General features: G+C 44.6%; 1 protein-coding gene across 1 annotated transcript in view; it reads right to left on the bottom strand.

Moving 5' to 3' along the window:
* TAX1BP3 (Tax1 binding protein 3) overlaps nt 1-27,935 on the bottom strand; it is a 107,908-nt gene that overhangs the window by 28,081 nt on the left and 51,892 nt on the right. The window contains exon 3 of the mRNA XM_030201305.1: nt 27,481-27,558. Coding sequence (XP_030057165.1) covers nt 27,481-27,558 — 78 coding nt within the window. The remainder of the gene's footprint in view (nt 1-27,480; nt 27,559-27,935) is intronic.

Genomic DNA, 27,935 nt, shown 5'->3' with positions numbered 1-27,935 from the left:
TTCCTGAAAGAAATTCTTACAATTGGTTAAATGGCATGTGCTCCCTGAATCCAAAATCCAAGTACTTTCATTTGAATTATTATTTACCATAGTCAAAGATTTTTCTGCCATTAGAAAGCCCTTGTGTTTATCTTTGTCCTTCATACATTTCCTGGTTTGAAAATTCTTTAGTTCCATTGGCTTAGGTGAGCTAGAGGGAGTGTTTTGTGTTTCCTTACACCATTTAGATACATGTCCCTCCTTTCCACATGAGTAGCAAATCAGCTTGCCCTTGGGTGGAGTTTTCCCATAGCTCCGCCTTCCTCTGTTCTTTGCCAAGAAATTTGTTTCATTTCTCTCTGACTTGCTTTGAGAACACATCTCCTCAGAATCATTTATTATGCATTCCTGCCTTAGTTTTGATGTTGTCTGTTCAAAAGATTGCCCTTCAATGGCCTCATTTACAGACCTAAAAACATCAAACTTCTTTGATAGTGAGGTAAAAAGAAATGCTCTTTTCAATGCATCACACATGGGAATTCCTGAAAGTTCTAACTTTTGAAATGAAGACATAAGATGCATAATGTGATCATTACATTTACTTTTATCCCTTAATTTGGTTTCATTCAACTCTGCCAACCAAATTGGTTGCTGCTTTGCATATGTAGTTGCATACATAGTTCTCAGTTTATATAAAATGTCCTTTGGTGTATCTTTTCCCTCCACTAATATGGCTTGTTTCTCTGAGAGAGCTTCCAAAAGCATGCACTTCACATAATAGTTTGCATTGTCCCATTCAGCCATATTTTCAGCTGTTCTGTCTTGGTCTAAGCATATATCTAATCTTTTTGCTCGAAGGAAACATATGAATCTTAATTCCCACTGCTGATAATTAAACTCAGTTAATCTAGGCACCTTGAGAGAATAGAACAATGGTGAATTTCTTCCCTCAGCCATTTTCTTAGCCTTCTGTCTGCTGTGTGGGGGGGGAGAGAGACAGACTGAATCTTTCCTTTAAAACTTAAGAGAAAAATGTGGCCTTTTTTTCTGCCTGGTAATATTTCTCTTCTTTTTCAATTCCTGGCCCTGGGCCCATAACCCTTTTGTTGGATTATTTGTAGTAAATAATTAGCAGATTTTAGTACACACAGCTTCAGCTTTAGAAATGTTAATTTCTTTGTTCATCTCTCTCTCATTCACCCCTGAATAATTCACTGCTGAGTCACTTTAAAGTTGAAGTAACAAAACATCTGTTTACTCACAGTTTGTAGTTAGATTATAATCAGACAGGCTTATATATACATAATACTATACATTTGTATTATCAGCTCCTTCCATGTGCTTAGATGGTAATGGATGCTCACACCACCATAGATCCTCTCAGGTTAGGAGAGATCATGAGCTCCATGTGCTGCATCTGCTGCATCTAAACCCCCACAGGAAGTTGCATAGCTGTGTGACCTCTCTAAGTAATTCACATCAGAGGTCACAGAGTAATCACAGAGAAATAATAGGTGACAGGCAATGCATGTAAAATACAATTACATTCCAACAGAGAGTAGTCCATGTTCTGTAGTTTTCCATCAGTATCGAACGATCCCTTAAGAAGGAGAGAACCTTGTGGAGCAAAACAGGAACAAACACCCCTCTGGTGACTATGTACCTTAAGCCACCAAACACAATAAAAGGCGGGCCTCTGGATTGATCTGTTGGGACTAATGGAAAGAAAATGATCAGGTAAGACATAATTTTACCTTCCATAGCGTCCCACAGATCAATCCAGAGACGAGTGGGATGTACAAAAGCAGTCCCCAAAGTAGGGTGGGTTCCCCAAACCGTCAAAGGCTCACAGGGAGACTTGACTCTCAAGACGGAGAACGGAGCATACCCCAACCTCCAAGAGGGTTCATGAACATCAGATGAAAATAAAGATATGCCCCAGAACGTGGAAACAGGAAAACGCCAACGCTAGAGAAAAGTATGGTACCAGGTTCCGAAAACAGCGAAAGACGAACCTTGAACACCTGAGGAAAGGCGCTATTCGGCAAGAAGAGAGAATCTTCCCAAACGCCGGACCTACATAAACATCTGCAAGCCTGAACACACAGCGAAGGAGCTAAAGTCAACGTGGCACTGTGGACCTGCGCCCAAAACAGAGCCAAGAAGCCAAGTCCTCCGAGGGGCGGTGGAAGTACCCAAGAGAACGGAGCTGCGCTCAACTTGCAGCGATAGAGCAGCATTCAACCTGCCACCAAGAACTGCGCTGAAAGCAGCGATGGAAAAGCGCACAAAAGCAGTGATGGAGCTGTGATCAACCTACCGCGAAGAAGTCGCGTACAGGGATGGAGCCGCGCCCAGCTTTCCGGAATGAAGCCGCGCTCAACATCCAGCAAAGGATCCGCGCCTAACCTACAGTAATGGAGATGAGCTCAACCCAACACGCTGGCGCCGAGCTCAACATGACGCGATGGAGCCGTGCTCAACGGAGAACAATAGAGCCGATCTCAACATGTATGAATAGATCTGTGCCCAACATGCAGCCAAAGAGCTGTGCACAACATACAGCAAAGAACTTAGATGAAGCTGTCCAACATGCATCAAAGGAACTGTGCTCAACATGCCGCCATTAAGCTGTGCTCAACATGCCGCAATGAAGCTGTGCTCAACATAGAGCAAAGAACATAGATGGAGACCCGGAAAACAGCCAGAAAGGAAGGCGCTGCCAGGAGAGACCTGGTGGATATTCCCGAGATCCACAGGAATATGAAAGTAACACTGAACTAACATCTTCATACCCAAGGAAGGAAAACGCAGCCACAAGACAGAAAGGAAGAAACAACTCGCCAGGCCAAGACTCAAACTGAAGCCAGCCGCGAACAGAAAAGTGATGAAAACAACTAAGGGAGAGAACCCAAGCGAATCAGAACCTCCCTATGTCAGGGATGAAAACTACTGCCAAAAAAAAAAAAGAAACAAATAGCAGGGGCATCCCAAGCAAGATGCCAGAAGCATCAAAGACCAGATGGCATGAAAAGGGACTGTCCAGCAGCCGCATAAGACTGACAGGCAAGAAACAATAGACCTGGAGTAAAAGACCGAGCCTGCAGGCTACACGTAGCCAGCGAGAGACTCCTTCAGTTCGGAAATGACAGGATAAGACCTCCAAATCGCAAATGTACCGATCCCAGAAGGACCCAAGATCAGAATCAGACGCCGGAAGTAAAAATCAAAGAAACTTCGCAAGCGCTCTCTTAGAAGATCTTGCCTCAAGCAGAACAAGCTAGACGGCCTGAGTCGGAGCAAGGACAACTGCTTCAGCTGAAGTAAGGCTCAACGGACTGATCCAAGCAAAGCTCGACGTTGCGAGCCATAGCCAGACTCGACGGCCTGAGTTGGAGACAGGCCCTGAGCCGAAGTAAATCTCAACGGCCTGAACCGGTTCACCGGTCTGAACCGGAGCAGGGTCGCCGGCCTGGAATTCATTGCCAGAGAGTTTAGTAAAAGCAGTTAGATTAGCAGGGTTAAAAAAAAAAAGGTATGGGACAAAAAATAAAATGAATGTTTCCTTAAAATTGGAACTTCTGGAAAATTACAATAGAATATTAAATCTGAGGCCTTTGAATTTCCCTTTCTCAATTGGAATAACTCCAATGGATTTCATGAAGAAATATTTAGTAGAAGTATTGGCTTATCCTCCTTCAGCAATTCCACCTATTAATAAAATCTACTATTTACCTGATAAATCCTCTAAAGTGAATTCAGCTGAAAAAGACCAAGCTTCAGAAATAAATCTTCAGGATTTATCTGCTTTTCTAGAAGAATCTATCTCAGAAATTACAACTCGAAAGACATTATTGGTATCTTTTGTCTTTGAGCAAGATCTGAAAGCATTGCAAAGACTATTTCAAGAACACACAGAAGCTCTTTCACGGTCAAAAAATCTGGATTTTTCCAGATGTTATTAGAACTACCCAGGATTGTAGGAGAGCCTTCCTTGTATATAGAGAATAGGTTAAAGCAATGGAGGCTACTTTTTTTTGTTAACTTACCCTTGCAAATGCTGTATTAAATATTTAGGGAATAAGTATGTTTTTTTTTAACCAGACCAGTTGAAATTGTTTATAAATAGTAAAAAAACTACCCAGGTAGAGTGTGGAAAGAATCAGAAAGTGAATTATGCAGGGGGTTTATGAGTCAGGCCACTTACTAATTTAATATCTTTTTAGAATTTCTTAGTTATATCTCCTATATCTCCTCCCCTATAAGTATAGTGGTCTAAGAAAGCAAATTAAGATTCACATATTTTTTTATTTCTTCTTTTTTCCTGGGATTGCTTAATACTATTGTTTTCGAATAATTTTATTTTGCTGAGAGTAGTAAACCAGGGAAACATTTTTGCTGCTGTGTTGCCAATTTATAAGTATATCTTGTAAATTTTGAAAATTAATAAAGTTTATTCAAGTAAAAAAAAAAGGTTTGGACAGCTTCCTAAAAGAAAAGTCCATATGCCATTATTTAGATGGATTTGAGGAAAATCCACTGCTTATTTCTAGGATAAGCAGCATAAAATGCATTGTACTGTTTTGGGATCTTGCCAGGTGCTTGTAATCTGGATTGGCCACTGTAGGAAACAGGATGCTGGGCTTGATGGACCTTCGGTCTGTCCCAGTATGGCAACACTTATGTATTTATGTCCAGGGTCTGTTGAGATCAATGGGATTAGTCTCTCTGTCCAGCAAACCCTTTTTCCATAGGATACTAGTCTCATCAGTTGGCTGACCAGCCCTCTGCTGCAAGGCTTCCAAGGTCAGGGTCAGAGTTCTGAGCTTCCTGAAAAGCATGTCCCTTTCCTAGATCAGTATCCATATCTGAGACTCTGCTAGTGACCGACAAATCAGGGCTGTCTGATCAATAAGTGTGTTAGACAAGTCAGGCTGTTCCATACTCACGGTCCTGGTCATCTCAGAACTGGTTCTGCTGGAAGCACTGGAGCGTCTCCTCCTGTCACTTGGTCAGCTGGTCCCACCTGGACTGGCTCAGGATCTGGAGAGAGGTGGTCTCTGCTGCCTCCATTTGTTGGGCCGCCCGTACCTGACAATGGGTCACCATAGCGGAAAAGCCGACTCCGCTATCAAGGGTAATGTTCACTGGACCCATGTCGGTTCCACACAGCATTGATACCAGCATGTTCTTCATTATCCAGGTTTGATACCCCAATCCAGGTATACTCAAGCAATTGGTACAGTCTCTCTGGATTCATTGGCTAACACTACATCTGCAGTGCGATCTGGTAGAATAGTCTTCTGAAACCAGCTCTAGTCAAAATAAAGTCATGCTAGAGCCAGTGTCCACAAGCCCAGCCACCTGGGTCTGATTCACAGTTACTGAGGTGCTACAGTGTTGTGGAATCCCATCTGCTTCCTTGCTTGATGAATGACCAGTAACTTTCTGTGCTGCGGCTGCTGCAAAGGCCTCCTCCGTGGGACTGGAAATACCCACAAAAGCAGCCAGTTTTGGTGCAGGAACTGAAATAATGGCTTGGGATTATCTGGGTAATCTGCTTTGAAGTGTCCTGTATGCCCACATTGATAACAAGGACGTTTATGTCTAAAGCCTTTAGGTTTTTGGGTAACACTGGAGGGTTTGCTGACTGTCTCTGAGGTTACAGGGATATTTGGCTTAGGGCCTTGGCTGCCCTTAGATCCCAGCTGCTCCGGATAGGGAAGGCTCCTCCGCCAACCATGGACGGTTAGCCACAAAGATGTCAGCCAACTCGGCTGCCTTCTCTGGAGTACAAAGCTGGTGATCTGAACATGTTCCCTGATCTCTGGACAACAACGCTGAATAATCGCTTCCAGGAGCATCAGTTTTTGGCAGTACTCTAGGGTCTTCACAGATCTATTGATCCATCTCCAGTGCTAGTATCTTAACTGGATCCCAAACTCACTGTTATCATCCACCCCCTTTTGCAAAGTCCACAACTTAGTCTATAGGCTTTGGGGTTAATGACCTCCTCAAATTGGGAACACATCTCCATGGACAGTCCTTGGAATGCCTCGAATTATCTGTGAGCTTTCCTACCAAACAGCACACCTAATCTTTCTCAGGAATCTTATTGAGGTGGCAAATTTTCTCAAAGGCATTAAGATATCCATCAAGGTCACCTCAGGTATCAAACTGTGCAAACAAGTTGGGCCCGATCCGGATTGTGGATCCTGTCTCCAGCCTTGGCGCAGAAGTTTGGTCTGGAGCTTCGGATACGAGACATTTCCACATCCAACTTCATTTTCTGCAGCTGGAATTCATGCTCTTCATGCCACTGCTGATTGTCCTCTCACCGCTTTTCCTGTTCCTCTCACCTCTGTCTCTCTAGCATGTAAATCTGATGGATTTCAGCTGGTGTGGCATCTGGCACTGCCAACTCATGGGCCTCTGTCCACAAGGAGTCTGATCTCCCCCCCCCCCTCCCCAGGAGAGTTCTGCACAGCCCAGTCCTGCAACTCCTCGATGAGGTCATCCGATTGCTGTTGTATTAGGTCAGGCTTATCTGGTGTCTGACGGTTGTTGCCTGTCACCATCAGCACGATGCTAATCTCCTAACACTACCAAACAAAAACCTGAATGGGGAAGGAACCCTGTTACTGCTGCACTCATTCACTGTGCTCTGTGTCTGGAGGTTACAGATAAAAGACTCTGAACCACTCAGTGGATGGTGACCCTCACCTCACTCACTGAGTCTGACAATCCCACCACGCTGCCACCAAAAAAGAAGAAATAATTCTGTCACGAAACGCCTAGCACCCACCTGCTGTTAATCCTGCGGCCACCTGGAGGGTCTGTCCCCAGCACTGATCAGGCCTGCTTGCACCTGTGCCGCTCTACACTAGCACTATCCTCCCACCAACTGGGTCCCACTTGCCTCTGGGCGAGTTCCCCACCCACAAGTTATTTCCCTGGTGGTTTCTAAGGAAACTGGGGCCATAATCCCAGGGGTCCCACAGCTCCTAGAAAACAAACAGCTAAAGAACTTAAACACCAGGATTCTTAGTCAGTCCAGGTCAACAGAGCTAATAAACAAATAGATTTATTATCAGAAAAAGAATGGAACAGTGAATGGTGAAAAAAAATAGATGAAATTAGCAAACAATAACAGATAACTGAACAAGGATCAATATTAATCTATCTAAACTCTGTACTACTACCTGAATAGCACCTGGGGAGTTCAGAAAAATTAATTGCTCAGAGTTTTTGAACAGGGTCTCAGTGTAGAGTTCTTTACCCTCCACACTACCTTGCTGAGACTGGGGAAAATCCAGTACCTTCTGGCTGGATTCTGAACTCTAGGGCCAATCAGAGCCCAGAGCATTAACACTGAAAGTATCTGGCCAAAGGCACTGCAGGTTACTTTCCCTCAGGGCTTCCCCTCTCTTCCTGTGGAAGTTAAGCTGAAAGGAAAACAACTGCAGCCCTAAAGTAGAACAGACACTACCTGTTGGCCAATTACGGGAAATACATGTCATAAAATAAAAAATAAATCAGATCACAGGCATAAGTCCCCTGTTTCACCACATACACCTAGATCTTTTTCTCAGGTACTGACCTCAAAGGTGGACCCTAGCATCAGGTAACTATGATTTTGATTGTTCTTCCCAATGTGCATCACTTTGCATTTGTCCACATTAAATTTCATCTGCCCAGTTTTCCAATTTCCTAAGTTCTTCCTGCAATTTTTCACTGTCCGCATGTGTTTTAACAAACTTGACCAGTTTTTTTTTGTACTTGAATTATTTTATTGAAAACAGAGCAAGAGTATACAAATAATGCAACAACTTTATGAGCAAATGCACCACAGCCCTGACGAAACAATCTACCCTTCCCCCTCCCCATTCTGTTGGCTCATATCTCAACACAGGTATAAAAAATGGAACTAAGCCAGATTCTAAAGGTACAGTACATTGTAAATCACACCCTAAGGTATTTCAATTAGCATCTAGGTACTGTTGAATGGGTGCTCCCCAGTACAGGAATTTCTGTAACATTCACTTCCGCTGCGCCATGAGCGGCTCCATCATAACAACAAATTGTAGCTTCGCCTGTCATGATGTCATGGTTGGAACCTCAGCAGATGCCCAGCCCTATGCAATCACATATTTTGCTGCCAATAAGGATATCAAAATAATATTTTGTCGCTGCTCAGTATAATCCCCAAGACCCCCATCAGTATAGAACATTCTGGTGTGTGAGAGAACTACGTTCCAACAATGGTGGCAACAGCCCTCAAGACCTGTAGCCAAAAAAGCTGAATCTTAGTACAGGACCACCACATATGTAAATAGGAACCCCTAGTGGAACAGCCCCACCAGCCCTTTTCCGAATTAAATTTATGTACCCGCACTGGGGCAAGATAACATTGCATGAGTACCTTATAGGTACACTCCTGCAAAGATGCAGAAATCGTATCTACAGATGTTCTAGTTACTATCTTTCCAGCTATTTAAATCTAGAGGGTGTTGAGAGGCCCAGGTCCCATTGGTCCATATATGAGAGTTTCACCATCTCTTGCCCCCAAAGTTGTTTATAGAGAGTGGATATCAGGCCCCTAAGCTTCAGAATATTGCTCCCACATCTGTTCCGGTGTATTCAATGTCCTAAATAAAATACTTCAAAATGGACCCTCCATTATACTATGACGGCACTGTAAGTAAAAAAAGAAATCAGAGTGGCCCAACCCGTAAATCCGTTGTAAGGAATCGAATGTTAGCAAATAATCTCCCGCCAGCAGTTGGAAAATATGATAAACCCCTTTAGCTTTCCACCTAGCCACCATAGCAGCATGCTCCTGGACGCTAACTGGAAATAAAGCTATGAGGGGCGTCAGTGGAGACTCCCCCTGGTCACTCCCCTTGGGGTACGAAGCCCAAATCTGCAAAATACAATTAACACTAGGTAATTCGCTGCATGGTCGGCCCCCGGTCCCCTCAGACCCCCCCACAAGAGGTCCACTAAGTCTCTTCCCATTGTGTAGTACTGTTCAAATTGAACATAAGGCGTCAGGGTCATCCCTCCCATGTCTCAATTGGGCCACCCTATACTATGCCTGTAGGTCCGACCACCTAGTTCCCAATGTGTATAGAGTATGCGTTTAGCTAGACATATCTTCGTTTTCCTTCCCAGGAATCTATGGCGAACACTTTGCAACCGCCCAAGGGTACCCTTAGGTAGAGGTATCGGGAGCGCCTGGGATACAATAAGCGAGGGAGGATGTTCATCTTTAAAATGGCTAACCTGCCTAATACAGAAAACATTCTCTTCGCTCAGTCCCTTAAATCCTCCTGTATATTTTTAAATAATGGTCCATAACTGAGTTCAAACAAGCTAGAGAGATCGCTGGATATACTAAATCCCAAGAATTTCAAGAATGAACGGACCCACTTAAAAGGAAAATTATCCGTTGTACATTGAAGCTCTTCCCCTGTGAGACTGATATTAAGAGCCTCTGTCTTGTCTAAATTAGATTTAAAGAAGATACCAAACTGTAGGATTTCATTTCCTTTAAAAGACATGGAAGAGAGAGATGGGGTTTAGAGATGGATAAATTAATGTCAGCTGCAAATAGCAAAATCTTATGTTTTGAATGTCCCACCTGCATCCCCCTAATGTCTATGGCATCCCTGATCCATTGAGCAAAGGGCTCCATCACTAAGGCAAAAAAAAGCGGGGGCAGCAGGCACCCTTGGCGAGTGCCCTGCTCCAGTGCAAAGCGCTTCGTATACTGGCCGTTGATTTTAATTCAGGCTTCTGGATGAGTATATAACGTTTTAAGTCAAGTCATAAAGACAGGTCTCACTCCTACTTTCTGAAGAACTTGAAACAAACGCCCAATGCACTTGGGTCAAATGCTTTTTCAGCATCCACCGCTATAAGTAGGGGGGGGTATGTTCCTTCTTACTATCTAAATAAGGTGATGCACGCGTTTGATATTATCCTTAGTCTGCCTCTCAGGGATAAAGCCGATCTGATCAGACTGCACCAGTTTTGGCATCTGTGGGCTCAGTATATTAAGTTAGAATCTTGGCCAATATCTTCAGATCTACGTTAATCAATGAGATAGGCCTATAAAAACCACAACAAGTAGGATCTTGACCAGGTTTGCAGAGGACAGTGATGCCTGCAGTGTTCATGGCATGTGGAAGCAGCTGTCCCCCCAATAAAGAATGGAATACCTGGACCAAAAAAAGGGCCAGATGGTATCGGAAGGATTTATAGAAACAGTGAATCCATCCAGGCTTGATGATTTCCCCCGAGGTAGATCTTTAATAACCTGAAGGATCTCATCGTTAGAAACAGAAGCATTCATCGCTACCCCATACTTCTGCAGCCAAACCTGGCAAAGACACAGTCTGCAAATACTGGTCAATATCCTGAGAGGTAGCAGAAGTATCTGCTGCATATAGCTGTGTGTAAAATTCAAGGAACAGATCATGAATCTGCTGTTCCTTGAGTAGTAGCTCCCCCTTAGAATTTCATATCTTAGTAATACTCAAAGTGGTCTGTTTTTTCCAAAGCTTACTGGCAAGGAGCGTTTTAGCCTTATTACTGTGTTCATAGTAACTTTGTTTCAGCTTTCTAAGTTGGAATTCTATTGTGTCTAGTTGCAATTGGTGGAGGTCCTTCCTCACCGTGTCAATTTCCCTCCTAATAGTTCTTAGTGGCTTAGTTAGATAAGATTGTTCGAGGGAAGCCAGGTTTGCGTGTAGGGCCTGTTTCCTTGCTCGTTTTTCGCATTTCATTCTTGCCCCCTATTTAATGAGACCCCCCTCAACACCGCCTTGAGGCTCTCCCATAAAATAAGATCTAAGACCTCCCCTGTATTGTCATGTAATGCTGTATCTCAGTGAGAACATCCTCCCTTGCTCTGTGGTCCGATAAAAGACTCATTCAGCCTCCAAAACGAAAGGTCCCCTTTTTCTTGGAATCATAGAAGAAGGAGCTCCACACATGATCTGACCAAGTAATATTTCCTATATAGGCCCCATCTTGCTTGTGACAACCAGAAACCTGCTCCCCATATTAAATCTATTCTACCGTAGCTATTGTGCACTGAAGAGTAAAAGGAGTAGGCCCTAGCAGTGGGGTTCAGGGTCAGCCAAATATCAATAAGCTTTAGTTCTTTAATTAAATGGAGAAAAACCTTACCCGGGCCCCCAGAGAATTCTCGACCCCCTGGGTGTCTACCCATTTTAGGGTTAGGCACAAAGTTAAAATCCCATGCTATTAGTATGTGTCCAGTAGCTTGAGTTTGAATAATCTCTCACTGATTCTTCCAAAATGCATTAGATCCATCACTAGGGCTATAAATGTTGATTAGGGTGACCCTCACCCTTTGTAAGGTTTCCATTAATAAGGAGGTATCTACCATCTTCTCTTTGCACAGTATCTCTCTGAAGGGCTAGACTATGGTGAACCAATATATCAACTCCCCTCTTTTTAGATCCATCTTTGGACAAACTAAAGAACGTGTGGGTAATCTCTATGAGTCAATAGTTTTTCATTGTGTTTCAAATGAGTTTCCTGTACAAATATAGTGTTCAACTGCAAGCGCTCACCCTCTAAACAAGAGACACCTTTTGGACATTCATTGTGCCCATACATACCTTAGTCTGCACCATACTTATATCCCAGAAGCAGATGAGATAAGGCTACCCCAACACACCCCCCACAAGCACACTCCCCAACCATAGCGTCATTCAGAACTACCAGCTTACTCCACTCCTCCCATCATCCCCCAACCCCCTCCCCTCTACTCCCCCCTCCCGTGTCCACGCTTATAAAAAGCACGAGATTAGATTATGATGAGGAGGCAGAATCCATCAGGTCCAGGACATACTCTACATTCCTTGGGTAATGCACCAACATCACCCAAGCTTATCAATCCTCTTTTCCCTTCCCCACTTCACAGTACTTTGCCCAGTAACTTTAAACACAAACATCATAACATCAGTCAATGTTTCCCATAAAGCATCCACCTCTGAAGGTCCAGCTATAATAGTTAGCTGCTTCAAGATTGCATAGAAGAAAGCAGTATCCAAAAGGGTTCGCCCTCAAGTAGGATGCAAGAAGGTCCCATTTGTCTTGCCTGAGTGGTTGAATTCCCAGCTATGACACTCCTTTTGTCCTTACAGTACCTTAGCATCATCTGTTGGTATTTAGAGGCCTGGCTGCCATGCTTTGAGCCCACACTTGCCGATTCTGACAAGTTAGGTACCTGTAACTGTTGAAGTGATTGCCATGCAGCCTCTGGTGTTTGTAGTCGTCGTTTGGTTATGCCATTGACTGTAATGTTCAAACTGGAAACCTCATCTATATTTGATATTAGCTTCTCAAAGAAATTTAGTCAATTCTAAAATGTCCTGCCGCTTTTGCAGTGTTATAGCAGAAAGATCTTGGAAAATATCAATATACAATGCTTTCCACTGTATCGGGCTCTTGGCCCTACTCATCCTTAAAAGCTTTTTTTTATGTTTAAATCTGTTTATTGAGAAATTATAAAACACTTACATTCATAATGCTGTAACAAATAACAGTCCGAACACAACCAGCAACAGCAATACTTCCTTGAACGTCTTACATTTACTTCTTTTATCCCTTACCAACCCATCCCTCCCACCCTACCCTCCCTTCCATTTAGGGTCAACAATTTAAGGATAATAAAGCCAGAGCTACACTCCCTGTAATAGACTCCAACTCCCAAAGGAGTAACATAATATAATCCATACAATAGAATCCAGCACCAAACTTTCATTCCTATACAATCTATGTACCCCTCTTCCCCTCCCAGCCAAGACCCTGTCATATTAGATGAAGGTACAGTGCTACATTGGCTAAATTACAAATGCACCAGCCCAGCATCTCCTCAGTCCCAGCCTCAAACCTCAAACATTCTAATTGACCATATCCAGAAAGCTCCCCACGCAGGGAAAATGTGACCCACTGTCGTACACTGTCGACGAAGCCAAGACTTCAATTTCTGCTATTTTATGCACGCCCCCAGGGCAGAGCAAGGGCCTGTGCTCTGATGGCCCACTCCCTGACCCCACGAGTAACTCTCTGAGCAGCTAATATGGAAATTCTAACCAATGCCGATTCTCCTCCCCCCTCCCTATCCCATTCTGCCTGAGTGGCCTCCAAACTCCACCTCTTAGGACCCATAATCCCTTTTTAAGGAGCACAAGCTACTGAGGCAAAACTAGGCAATGCGTGAAGCTTATTAAGAACATAACTGCGTGCCTTGGGAGACATCACATTTATATACCCTTTCCAAGTTAAATAAAAATGATTTTGTGTTTTAAAGTTATGCAAAGAGTCCTGCAGTTCCATCAGGAGTAAGGCGTGAAAGCGGTTACGCCACTGCCAGAAGGAGGGGGCCCGATCCAAAGTCCAATTGACCAAGATGCATTTCATACCGATCAAATAAGCCTTATGAGCAAATGCACTCTGATGAGCTGTTCCTCCCTCTACCGGTATTTGACAACCCAATAATATACTTTTTGGCAATAACCTGACCCTGGCACCCCCAATCCTTTCCACAAACCTAGTTACTCTGATCCAGAAAGCCATGATAGCCGAGCATCGCCAAAACGCATAGTAAAAGTCATTTTGCGTCGCTCCACAGCGCTTACACTGGGCTGATTCTAAATACCCCATCCGACAAAGGCGTGATTGAGAAGTATACGCTCTATAAATCACTCTTGCCTGACATTCGCGAAGTTCTACACTCCGAGTCCAGGTCCCCGCCCCCCTCAGACCCCTCAAGAGCTCCTGTGTTGAAACTTCCTGCCGTGTATCTGCGGCCCACCTAGCTGCTACCTGTCCCAGATCCCGCCGCGGTTTAGCCAGTGTCAATCATTTATACAACAGGGAGATGGAGACAGGATCGTCCGACGGAACTTCAAAGAGATCTTCCATTCTGGCGGACACATCAACACCCAGTGCCTCCTTTGGCAAAGATGCCACAGTGTCTCACTTGTTCATACGCAAAACAAGAGCCCCAGTCGGAAGGATCCAAACCAAGCTCCTCCATGGTCTTGACCACCCCCGAGGGCTCCAGTATCTGATGTAAAAATACAATCCCCCTCTCTCTCCATGCCCTCAGCCTGGAATTTTCTGTGCCCGGACGGAAAGCTGTATTTCCCTATAGGGAAAGAAGCCTACTACATCTGCCATCGAAGGCCCACAGCTTCGCCAAGTCTCTCGACACCATCCTCATAGGCCCTAACAGGACACTAGTTCGGGCTTGTGTAGGCACCTCCTTTCCTACCGCATGTAGCAAATAAAAAATGTGCTGTGGGCTACACATCGCTCTCTCCATATGTAACGGGGTATACTCCTCTGTCTGTGTGTACCAGTCCCCTAAATGCCACAATAGACAAGCTATGTTGTAAAGTTTAATATCTGGGACCCCGAAACCCCCTGCCCCCCCAGCCCTCATAAGATACTCAAACTTTATCTGAGGCTTCTTCTTAGCCCAAAAGAATTTAGAAAGCATGCTATGTAACACTTTTACGTCTCGTTGTTTAAGATAAAGCAGGATTGTTTGCATAAAATAAAGCCACTTTGGGAATAAGACCATATTAAACAACGCAATACGTCCCATTAGAGACAGCGGCAGCCCTTCCCATCTCCCAAGGGTCTCCTTAGTGCAAGATAACAAATGCGCTAAATTGACCTCTTCAAGATGTCTAGGATCTTTGGCGAGTTGGATTCCCAGATATTTAAACGCCAAATCCGCTCTCCTAAATGGGCAGTGTAAATTCTTCCATTGCTCTTCCTTCATATGGAGGACCATAACCTCCGATTTATCTAAATTAAGGCGGAATCCAGAAAAATCCCCAAATTCCGCAAAATGTTCCATCAGGGAAGGCAAAGAGGTCTGGGGATCTTCCAACACTACTAACAGATCATCTGCAAATGCAGAAATCTTAAAAAGTTCCTCTCCTATCTTCACTCCTCTCACCTCCCCCATCCGCTTAATGTCCCTAATAAGGGGGTCCAACACCAGTACGAAGAGAAGTGGCGAAAGAGGGCAGCCTTGTCGAGTTCCTCGGGCTATCCTAAACGGAGCCAAAGCCTGCCCATTCACCCAAACCTCAGCACTAGCTCCGTGATATAGAGCTTTTATTGCCTCTTGGAAGAACCCCTCCATACCATACGCACGTAATATAGCAAACATAAAATCCCAGTTAACATGGTCAAAAGCCTTTTCGGCATCGAAACTAATTATTAAGACCAATGTAGAGTGGCGATGTATAGTCTCTAAGGCTCTCAAAATTTGCCTCATATTACGTGTTACTGACCGACCCCGGACAAAGCCCACCTGGGATTCGTCCACTACCTGTGGTAATATCTTTGCTAGCCTATTCGCCAAGATCTTGGCAAATAATTTGGTCTCGAAAGGCAGCAGTGAAATAGGTCTATAGGAACCTGCTTGTAAAGGGTCTTGGCCCGGTTTTAACAGGACCACTATTTGTGCTCTCCTCAATGTTTCTGGCAAGGCTCCCAACTGCACAAACCGGTTAAGCACCACCGTGAGGCAGGGCACTACATCCGGAGCGAGAATTTTGTAGAATTCCGCAGATAGCCCATCACCCCCTGGTGTCTTATGCAAAGGGCTATGCCGTATACCCCAGTTCACTTCATCCTCCGTAATTTCCCCATTGAGACAGTCTTGTTGTTGCTCTGTGATTGTGGGCAACGGTTGACCTGCCAAGTACCAGTCTGCTTGAATTCCCTGATCGTCTGGGGCAGAATATAAAGATTCATAGAACTGGCTAAATACCTCAATCACTCCATGCTGGAGTCCTCCCTTCGCATCCCGTACTTCAGGTACAAAACGTGAGCCTCCCGCCTGTTGCACCAACCGTGCCAATAATTTCCCCTGTCGATTGGCGTGTTTATATAATTGGTATCTGAAGTATTGATTAGATTTTTTAGCTTTCGCATGTATTAATTGGTTCAAAGAACTCTGGGCCTCCAACAATCGAGCTTTATGTATGCTTGAGGGCCTAACTCCAAACCGCTGCCTTGCCTGCCCCACTATCTTCCCCAAATGAAGAATTTCTGCTTCCCTAGCTCTTTTCTTTTGAGAACAATATGAGATGATGCAACCTCGCAGCACGGCCTTTGCCGCCTCCCAAAATAGTACCGGGTCCCTATGATAGGCTTCTTCTTTGAACTCTGTATACTCCCTCCATTGGGATTGAATATAGGGAGCAAATTGCCCATCATAGTAAAGTTCTCTAGGGAAGCGCCATCGGCCCCTCTGTCCGCTACCCAGCCCACATGAAAAGGAAGCCCATACCATCGCATGGTCGGACACCTGCGTCGGACCTATGTCCATCCGTTCTAATGATGTGACTTTACAAGATGAGACCAAAATATAGTCAATGCGTGACAACGTGTCATGCGCTCTAGACAGATGGGTATAGTCCCGTTCCCCAGGGTGGAATAAACGCCATGCGTCCACCAGGTCCAACAACGAGCAGAGCCGCAGGATCCCCTGCTTCCAGTTCACTGGCCCTATTCTAGAGGTTCCTGTGCTATCCAGTAGTGGATCAAACACCGAGTTAAAATCACCCCCCATAAGTATTGGCATTTGATCAAAAGAGTGCACTTGTCTCACCAGGGTTTGATAAAACCGCCTGTCATATTGATTCGGCGCATATACATTCACCAATAACAGGGGCTGATTATTTACGTGAACTTCTACCATTATGAATCGTCCCTTTGGATCCGCAACCACCCTCCTCCTAACAAATGAGAACCCCTTCCGGAATAATATAATGACTCCCGCCTTTCTGTTGGAAGTTGGACTTTCCACATAGTCCCCCACCCACCAGCTACATAATTTTTTGTGTTCCTGCACCGATAGATGTGTCTCCTGTAGCATTGCTATGTGAGCTTTTTGTCTGTTTAAAGTTTGCAAGATCTTACTACGCTTTATCGGGGAGGTTACCCCCTCTACATTCCAGGAGATCAAATTAACCATATTCTGTCAGAAGCAGCCTAGTGAAGTAGAAATATGCATAATAAAATGGGGGGGGGGGGGGGGGGGGGGGTGTCCCAGCCTCCACCTCCCCCCTCTTCTTTCCTCCTCAGCAACCATTCCCCAGACCTCCTTCTCCATCTTACCCCTCGCACACTCAGGCAGAATTCCCCTTCTCCCCCAAACCCACCCCTCCTCTGACCCCCCCACTCCTGCCCTCCCTGCTCCTTCAGGTTAACCCCCCCCCTTCCGCACCCTATCCCTTCCCTTAGAGTTCCAAGAAGAACTCGTCACGTAATGGTGCCCTAGTCCCCACCTGAAAAAACTCAAGTCCCCTCAGTAGTTACATCTCTCATAACTTCAGAAAATATATCTCTACTTTATAACAGAACTTTATCCACCAATCCACCCAATAAGTATACAGTTAAACAGGCATTTCATGTCTTGTCAAATTTTTAACAGTACACATGACTGTAATATGGACCTTTCACAGGACCCTGGGCGATTCAGCAAACGGCCCAATTACATAATGTCTCCCTTCAACCACTTACTCCGGCGTGAAGTCCCAAGCCACACTCAAACTGGTCTCATCCTGTTGGTGCACCTTTCAATCCGCATCCTCCTGTGCCAAACCTTGGATAAAACCTTTAGCTGCTGGCACAGCCTCAAAAATTTTTTCTATTCCTCCATGGTGTACTCTCAATTTTGCAGGGTACAACAACGCAAATCTAATCTTTTTCTCATGGAGGATGGCACACACGGGCGCGAATTCCTTCCTCGCTGCCGCCACCCGCGTGGAGTAGTCCTGGAAACAGAGGATGCGCTGGCCCTCATATTTTAGTTCCCCACCAGCACGTATTGCTTGCAGAATAGCCTGCTTGTGACCATAGTTGAGGATTTTCAGAATCACTGCCCTAGGCCGTGCCACCCCGGGTCTCCGTGGCCCTAGACGATGTGCCCTTTCAATCCTCAAGGGGCCTTGCACGTTGTTCAGTTTCAGCATAGTTGGAATCCAGGCCTCCAGAAAGCTTCCCAGCTCCGCTTCTTTAAGCTGCTCCGGCAAACCAATCAGGCGCAGGTTGTTGCGCCTAGATCGGTTCTCAAGATCATCAAGTTTATTTTCCAAATCTGCAATCCATTTCTGGAGGGCCTCCACAGGCGGTGACTCGGACGCCATGCGGTCTTCGATATCACTCACCCTTTGCTGAACGTGATCTAAATCCAAATGGAAGCCGTCAAGACGTTCATGGGCCGATTCCGCCCTGTCAAAGATCGCCTGCAGCTTTTTGTCCAACGCCGCCTCCACCCGCTGCCGTTACCTCCGCCGCGATTTCTGCTGTCCATGTCGAGCAAACACTGCAGCTCGGCGACTGCGGCGCGGGCGCCATCTTAGAATCCGCGGCCTTGGTTTTTTCTTTTGTTTTAAGTTTTGCCGCCATCCCGCGTAGTCCGGTCACTACCGCCAAGAATCCTGCTGCACCTGATTCTGCTCTGCAGTCCGCTTAAATCAAGGAGCGCTCGTACCCCGGGGAGGTAAGATAAATATAAAAGATGAGGGGGAATTGCAGGAGCTCAGTGCAAACATGACCTCACTCCCGCATCGCACCACGTGACCCCCTCCTTAAAAGCTTTTAAGAAGAAAATCAGAGAAGCATACCACAATGTTGCAGGGCACATTATCACGTTTTGGATCCAATGCTCTATGGGCACGATGAATTTTAATCTCCCCAAATCCGAAATTCGAATTCCGCCGATTGCAACAAGTGCTTCACAATGTCCTTCACCACCACCACCACACAGTCCACAAAGGCTAGTTCTTCTGGAATGCCGCAGAACCGGAGGTTCGATCTGCGGGACCAGTTCTCCAGGTTCTCAACCCAATCCCATATCACTCTGGAGTCTGTGCCTTGCGACTCATGACACGTTTCTATCTCCTCAAGCTGCTCTTTACATTGGGCCATGCGTTCCTCCAGTTCCCCCTGCCTGGATGATAGGGCCCCAATTTCTTGCTTGATGCCTGCTAAAGTTTCTTTAAGGTCCTGTTGGACCAATTTAAAATCCGCTGATAGGTCCAGGAACCATTTTTTAAGAACTTCACGACAGTTTACCGCACCCATCGCCTCCTCCGATTCTGAGCCGGTATCTCCATCCGCCTCAAGAGTCTACTGGCACCATCTTGGGTGCACCTCAGAATTTTCTACTGCTCTTATCATGGGAAGACGAGGCCGATTTCACCGCCTCATTCTTTTTGCATGCAGCCATGGTGTTCCAAAACTACTTGGGAGTAGAATCGCCACAGTAAGAGAGGTAGTGGAGGGAAATATGCTTTAATTCAAGGCATCCACCTTAACCAGGGTAGGACCAGGCTGCTGGCATCGGCTTTTAAAAAGGAGATAGAGCAGCTTTTAAACTAGAAATGGGGGGAAGGCCAACAGTCGCTCAAAAGCGCACGGTTCGGGATAAGATATCTTGCAAAGATACCTCACAATCAGGGAAGACCAGCAATTTCACGTTTGAGTTCTTTCAGTACTCTTGGATGTATGCCATCCGGTCCAAGTGATTTACTACTTTTTAATTTGTCAATTTAGCTCAGTACATCATCCAGGTTCACAGAGATTTTTCAGTTCTTCCGCATCACCCTTGAAAACCATTTTTGATACAGTTAGATCTCTTACATCTTCTTCAGTTAAGACCAAAGCAAAGAATTCATTCAGTATCTCCACTGTTGCCTTGTCCTCCCTGAGTGCCCCTTTTGTTCCTTCATGAAGAAACAGTCCCATGGATTTCCTCGCAGACTTTCTGCTTCTGATGTACTTGAAAAAGTTGTTACTGTGAGTTTTCACCTCTGCAGCTGGTTTTTCTTCATATGCTCCTTTAGTCTTCTTTATCAATGCTTTGTACTTGACTTGCCAGTGTTTGTGTTGCTTCTTATTGTCTCCATTTGGGTCCTTTTTCAATTCTTTGAAGGATATTCTTTTGGCTGTAATGGCCTTTTTCACGTCACCTTTTAACCATGGCAGCTGCTGTTTTCTCTTTTTTTTTTTCATCTTTGTAAACACGTGGAATGCATCTGGTCTGGATTTCCAAGATGGTATTTTTAAACAATGTCCATGCTTAATTTAATGTCCTAACATTTGCAGCCAATCCTTTCAGCTTCTTTTTAATCATTTTCCTCATTTTATCATAGTCGCCCTTTCGAAAATTAAATGCTGCTATGGTAGATTTCCTTTGTGGCTTCACTTCAGATAGTAGCTCAAACTTGATCATGTTATGATCACTGTTTCCCAGCAGATCCAAAACCATAACCTCTTCTACTATGCCCTGCATTCCAATAAGGAATAGATATAAAATGGCTTCACATCTTGTCGGTACCTGGACCAGCTGCTGCAAGAAGCAGTCATTTATTACATCTAGGAATTTTATCTCACTGGCACTCCCAGATGTAACATCCAGTCAATATTGGGGTAACAAATTAAACCAACTCGATCAGGAGCAAGAATTCAAACCACAAAAACCTTAAGAAATTCTTGAATTCTCACAGGCTAGCAAATCATGGATGATACTCCCCAAAAGGTAATATACCACACCAATATAAAACTTAGTGGAGAAAAAGACATCAGAATGCTGTAAAATATGCCCTCTGTCTTACAACTTTTAAGCCGGATCAAAAAAGAGGCACTGAGTGTCTTGCAGTAGTAGAAACACCAAAGCAGACACTATAAAATCAAAAAGGTCTTTATTCAAACAATCCCTTTTGGACTTTATAGTGTCTGCTTTGGTGTTTCTTGTTATAACTTTTAAGGGTTCACAGCACATCATCACAGGTCTCAAAAAAACAAACCTCCACTACAAATTTTACAAATGTATACAGTTAACTACATGGGAGAAAATCCAATAATATGGCTTAAACCTATACAACCGCAGGCACAAAAGGGGTTCGAAGTTTCCACAAAAAGTACAACAAAAAAGAAGAAAAAAGTGGAAAAACACAACTTCAAGAGATCAATCCGAGACAGGGGGTGAGATGCTCCAGGAAAACTTTATTAGGGACCCTACACGGTCCGTGTTTCGGCTTTTAAAAAAGCCTTCATCAGGGGTCTATAAAATAACATGAGACATATATAATTAAAATCAAATCAACTAATAAAGTTTTCCTGGAGCATCTCACCCCCTGTCTCGGATTGATCTCTTGAAGTTGTGTTTTTCCACTTTTTTCTTCTTTTTTGTTAAACCTATACAGACAGAACAATTCACATAAATTTGAAGAAGCTAATCGTATAAACAATGAATACACTTAGCTGAGTTTTTACTTGTCCAATCATCAATTCTACCTCCAACTTATAGTACTTTGGCATAAAGCTTTATCAGTCAGACTCAAATATCTCTCAACAGGGTTCCCTTAAACACTCCTGGCTTTCTTTCACCACTGTTGAAACCTCTCTATTGGGATTCCCTAAATGTCCTGTTTCAATAGTACCCTTCAAGGATACTCCACACCAATCCATGTGCTCCTGGGCAACTGTCAGCTTTGCCCCCCTCCCCTCCAATTTTATTTTAAAAGCTGCTCTATCTCCTTTTTAAAAGTTAGCACCAGTGGCATGGTTCTTTCCCAGTTAAGGTGGAGTCCATCCTTTTCGGAATGGGCTCCCCTTTTCCCAGAATGTTGCCTAGTAACTATAGGGAAAAGAGTTTTATATACTATGGAAACTAAGTTGTGCTGCATCAGCTCTTCTCTATACCGATGCTATGGTAAACTCTAGAACTGTCCCTTAACTGCTAGCCTATGGAACTTGCAAGCCACTGGATTCTACAAATTGTACTATCCTTTCTTTCAGTGCCATCTCCATAATTTTTCCTACCACTGATATGAGGCTTACAGGCATGTAGTTTCCTACTTTGTCTCCACCACCATTTTTGAGGAGAGGGACCACCATCCACCCTTCTCCAATCCCATGGAACTTCTCCTGTGTTTAAGGATCTATTATACAAATCTTTAGGAGAGCCCACCAGAACCTCTTTGAGCTCCTTCAATATTGTTGGATGTATCTCATCCGGCCCAATGGCTTTGTCCACTTTTACTTTTTCCAGTCCACAAATACTTTCTTTAGTCAATGGTGTGAGATCTACTCCACTCCCATACAGGTCTTTGTCAGCCAATTAAGGTCCTTCTCCAGGATTTTCTTTCATGAACACAGAACAGAATTATTTGTTTAGTATGACTGCCTTTCCCTCTCCACACTCCACATATTAGTTCTCAGCAGCTTTCAGTCTCACAATTCCATTTCTAGCTTTCTTTCCCAATATAACTGAAAAAAGTCATCACCTCTCTATATTTCTAGGTGCACCCTGGCCTCAAACTATTGAGACCTTGGGAAGTAGTGCAACAGCAAGGGGCTCCTGAAGGGGTCACATATGCACCCAGGGTCGCTGCCATCAACCTGAGAAGATGAAAGTAGTCCCATGCTCCAAGCCTATAAAGCAAACTAGCTCTGCAACCACTCCTCAGTGAGACGCATTGACCCCTGGGCCATATCAAACAGTACCCCCCAGGTATTCACTGAGAGGGAATCAAGCGGCTCTCTATCTGGTTTACACCTAGCCCATGCCCTCCAGTATCTGGATCACCTGGGAGGTGGCCGTTCTGGATTTCTCTTTGGAATTGGTCCCGAGTCAGTTGTCAAGTTTGCGGTGCACACCGATGCCTTGGAAGCAGATCTGGGCTGCCATCACCATTATCACCTTCAAAAAGGTGAAAGGGGACATTGCAAGACCAAATGTGAGGGCAGAACTGAAAATGCTTCACCAGGCCACAGAAGTGCAGACAACACTTGTGATCCACTTGGACGTGAATGTGAAGGTAGGCCTCTGTCATATTCAAGGAGGTAAGAAACTTGCCTGGCTGCACAGAAGCAATGACCAGCTTCTCCATCCAGAACCACGGCACTTGAATCACCACACTGATGCCCTTCAGATCCAGAATGGGCCTGAAGGAAACCCCCTACTTTGGCACCATGATATAGATGGGAGTTATATCCTTTGCCGTGCTCCACAGGAGAAACAGCATCCACAGCCCCCAGAAGGAGCAGTTGAAGCATGCCAACAACCGCCTGTTTTTTTTTTTTAATGGCTGAGCCATAGGGCGAGATAATGAAAACCTCATTATCTTGCCCATTAGCCTTGGCTCGCCCACTGGTCTGAGGTAACACAGGCCCACTCATGGTAAATGGACAGTATTCCACTCACTCAAACCAATGAAGAGCCCAGTACAAACTTATTGTGCTACTCTGAAAACACCAGTCACCCCAGAATAACCCAGGTCCCCAGGCCTTCTTAGTCCTCAAAAGGGCCCACCTTTGACCAGATTCCCTGTTCTGGTCAAGGCTGGTGGAACGCACATGTTCTGCCAAAAGCAGTTGCCCCCACCCCCTTCAAGCAAGCCTTGCTAGGGCCTGATTAGCCAGGGATCTTTTTGATGTCATCTCTTGGAGATGCAGGTGATGATATTCTCCCTGAATAACTTCTCTGGATTTTCCCTAAATAGCAAACGACCCCTCAAGGACAGCATGCTCAAGAGCAATTTAGAAGAAGCATCTGCTGAGCCATGGTGAAGCCACAACCACTGAAGTAACCAATCAAAAAGAATTATGAACCAAGTCATATAAAACATCTGCCAGGAAGGTCGCATCGGACTCAAAACACCTGGGGAATCTGGGAGCTGATGGAGCTCTTTGAGCAGGGACTGTCTTTCTTCTATGTTTGTGCAGCGCTGCGTACGCCTTGTAGCGCTATAGAAATGCTAAATAGTAGTAGTAGTAGTAGCCATTGCAGAATAGCTCAATACATATAACTAGCATAGATGGCAGCGGCACTCTTGGAGCTATCGAGAAGGCCTGTGTGAGAAGGTACTCCACCTTCCTCTCATGCATCTCCTTGATTCCCAAACCTGTCCTAGGGGAACCCCATCCAGTCAGAATTTCAGGATATCCACAATGAATATTTATAAGATCAATCTGCATACACTGCCTCCTTGGTATACAAATCTCTCTCATGCATATTTACTGGACATCCTGAAAACCTGACTGGCCGTAAGTTCCCCTCCACAGGGCTGGCAGTTTTCTGGGTCGTGGCTGTGACAAAGTATCCACCTTGGAGACCTGTCAATCTTCTCAGCTCCTCAGGGACCAACATCCCTGCAAAGGCCCCATAGGGAACGAACCTTTCACCCAATAAGCATCCATAAATGCTGACAGGAAAAGAGCCTCTTGAAAAGGGAGGGGGGGGGGGGGGGGAAAGGGTCTGGGACTTGATATACTGCCTTTCTGTGGTTTTTGCAACTACATTCAAAGCGGTTTACATAGTACTGTATATACAGGTACTTATTTGTACCTGGGGCAATGGAGGGTTAAGTGACTTGCCCAGAGTAACAAAGAGCTGCAGTGGGAATTGAACCCAGTTCCCCAGGATCAAAGTCCACTGCACTAACCACTCCTCAGACTGAGGAGAGTCTTTGCCCCCCTATAAGGTCACCCCCCATGGACTGTCATAAGCCTCCAGCATTATGTGTGGTAGTGCTTTGTGGAGGGGAAAGCCCTTGGGGGGGCGCTTTGTCTGGGTCTGGCACAGAGACAGAAGACAGCTGCATCATCTCCCCTACGGCATCAATAGAACTAGGGAACTCTTCCTACCTAAATAGCTGAATGACCAGGGAATACATCTTCTCCTCCACATGGGGAGCGTTTGGGTATGACCCCGCATCTGATACAAAACCTTCCAGTAAGGATATGTCCGGGCTCTCCAGGACCACTGGAGGTCCCACCATGAGGTTCTGCCCGGCTTAAATCCACTATGAACCACTTCCCCCAGCTGGGTGCAGCCTCCAAAGGCCTTTCACCCTCAGAGGGAGGGGGTAGCCTCGAGAGCCCTTCAAAGGCCCAGAAGCAGCCTTGTTCCATGCAAGGGCCTCCTTAACAAGGAGTACCATATTCTGGATCCAGTCTGAAGGCTGATGTGGATTGAGTGGGAGCAGCTATCCCCTTCCCAGCTAAATCCCCTTCCCCTGGGACCTACTGCACCTGCTCATGCAGCACTTATGAGGGAGCAGAAAACAGTTGCTGTTCCTACCAAGCCTATCGGGACCGTAAGGACCTGTGGGCTGGTCAGAGGCAGAACTGGTACCCCCAATTCAACCTTCCCTGATCCCCCCAGGATTGTTTCTTCCGATGGAAATGGCCCATCACAAGCTAGACAAAGGGAACCGGCAGGCAGCGCAGCATCTGTCAGCTGGCATGGCTGACTATGCAGTCAGCTTTCCTAAGCAGGTGGGCTCCTGCCCACAGCTGGCACTTCTCGGGCTCCAGCAGTCCCCTTGGTCTACTGAAGTGGCTGCTTTTTCTTTCTTTTTTTGTTTTTAGAGCCCTAAATCAGGCTTGCTCATTTTTTTAAAACTTTATTTCCCTGAACAGCTGGTAAATAAAGTAAAGCTGGGAAGCCTGGCTCCTCCCAATTTCTTTTTTGCTGTTGGAGGACCGAGACTACCCAGAGCCACAGGGCACCCTGGGGAGGGTGGAGAGCTGGGAGTGGGATGAGCCTACCCATCACCCAGTGAGCACCTGTAAATGATGGGTGAGGGCTGTGGAATTCCAGCTCTACTCTCAGCCAGCCTTGGCAAATGGACCAAGTTTTCAAGTTTATTAAAAATTTGATATACTGCCCTAGGGTGGGGGACCTTCACGGCAGTTTACAATATACAATTAAAATATAAAAACAAAGAGTTATACAAAACAATCACAAGTATAACAAAGCAAGCAATAAGCATATAAACAAACACAAATAGGCAAGAAGGAAAGAGATGGAAATAAGCAAAAAGAGGAACTCAATATCATTAAAGAATAGTAGGGTTAGGGATAGTATTAGTTAAGAGTTAAAGTAGAGTATGAGGTCCATACAGGAATCACTGCATCTGCAATTAGGGAAAATCACCACATGCAAGAGTAATGGAATCAGAGGGGAAAGCATCTTTAAATAAAAAGAATTTCAGAGCCAAACGAAAATCAGAGTGACCTGATAATCTTAGGGAGGGAGTGAGAGTGTTCCAAAGCGTAGGACCAACTACACTAAAAATATTTGATTGTATTCAGTCAAAGCGGATCTGTAAAAGAGAGGGGACATGTAGAAGATGAGACTGAAAGGAACGTAGGGTTCTGGAGGGGATACAGAATAAGAAAATGTGAATGGGACAGAGGTAGGATGAGTCGAAAGGTTTTGTGTATCAAGGTGAGAATTTTATAGGTAATGCGGCGAATTATGGGTAACCAATGTTCCTTTTTGAGAAGGGGAGTGAAATGATCATATTTGTGAGAACCAGTCAAAAGCTTTACTGCAGTATTCTGTAATAGCTGAAAGTGACACTGTTCAGTTAAATTAATCCCATAGAATAGGCTATTGCAGTATTCTTGATCAGAAATAATAAGGGACTATATAAATACTAATAAAGCCTGCTGTATAAAGAGGTAACATATTGAACAGAAACACTGTTGAACCACGTTGGAAATGAGGGCATGAAAGGAGATGGTAGTGTCAAAAGTCACTCCTAAAATTTTCAATGTTAGTTGGAATCAAATTGGAGAGCCTGCTAAATTAATTGTAAAATTCTGGGAGAAGGATCCAGAACATGAGAGAAGTAAGGACCTAGTCTTTTCTAGGGGCAGGAGAAAGGCTGTTAGGCTGACCATGGTACTAGGCCAAAGGACCTGAGCACCAGAAAGTTAAGCCTAGGACTGGCACCAGCCTGAACAACTTTACCATACCATCTGCTGGAGGTAGAGAAATCATGGAAAGTTCCAGCACAGCACCAGCCTATATCCTGGTATTGTCACTGGAAGTCATCTACCTCCATCTGCTGGTAGGAAAGGGAATACAATCCTATTTGTCAACAAGGGCCTAACTCATTCTTTCATGCCTTTTGGGAATGTCGGAGGGTAAAGGTCTTCTGGAGAGCTGTTTTAAATTACCTGGGGAGGCTGTTGGGATGTGACCTATCGTTTTCACCAAACTGGTGCTGTTGTTGCTGGGACACTTAGGAAAGAAGTGCATAACAAGGCTCACAATGTCAGAGCTATCCTGCAAGATGGCCTCTAGCAACTTTAGTTCTTCTTTAAATAACCAATACCTCACATGATTCAGGCTTGGGAAGACCCATATACACATAGCTCTCCTTACTAAAAAACCTCTTGAGTGCACTTTTACCACAACAAACGTTTTTTGAAAGACATCACCCATTGATGAACATTTATATCTTGCAGTCCTCTGAGAGTACTTGCTACAGGTAGGTAATTTTGCTTTCCATATTTGTCTGAAACATCCCTATTCAAATACCTAATTATGATAAACAAGCAAGAGAATTTAGCAGAGCTGTTTCCAAATTTCCAAATCAGGAGTCTGTTGAAACCTATTTCAGTTACCTGCATTATTTTGTCACCCATTTTTAGTCCTGCCACCTCTGCGGGACCGCCCTCTGTCACCCTTGTTACATAGATGCCCTGAAAAGAAAGAATGTTTGTTATAGCAATAAAAAGGAAGCTGTAATAATTGTTAAAATATTTCATGCCAGTTTAAGAAATACCATCCTATTTTATTTATAGTAAAAGGCTCAAATTCATCATATTTTTCCATCCTATGCCTACTGTAACAATCTATGAACTCAGCCTATTAAGAACCACCATATACCAAGTACTGAAGAAAAGACTTATTTTAAATGCTGAAGTAATAAAAGCATAGCAAGAAGATCTAAAGGAGAAATGTATTCATACTTGTTAATTTCCTTTCCTTGAGTCCTACTAGACCAATGTGAACCCATAGATTGTGACCCTTCCCAAACAGCAAATGGGAGGTAGATACAATGAACTTTTTCCAGTGA

The sequence above is a fragment of the Microcaecilia unicolor genome, chromosome 4, assembly GCF_901765095.1.
Source record: "Microcaecilia unicolor chromosome 4, aMicUni1.1, whole genome shotgun sequence".
In the NCBI taxonomy this organism is placed as follows: domain Eukaryota; kingdom Metazoa; phylum Chordata; class Amphibia; order Gymnophiona; family Siphonopidae; genus Microcaecilia; species Microcaecilia unicolor.
This window is presented reverse-complemented; position numbering and strand designations above follow the sequence as displayed.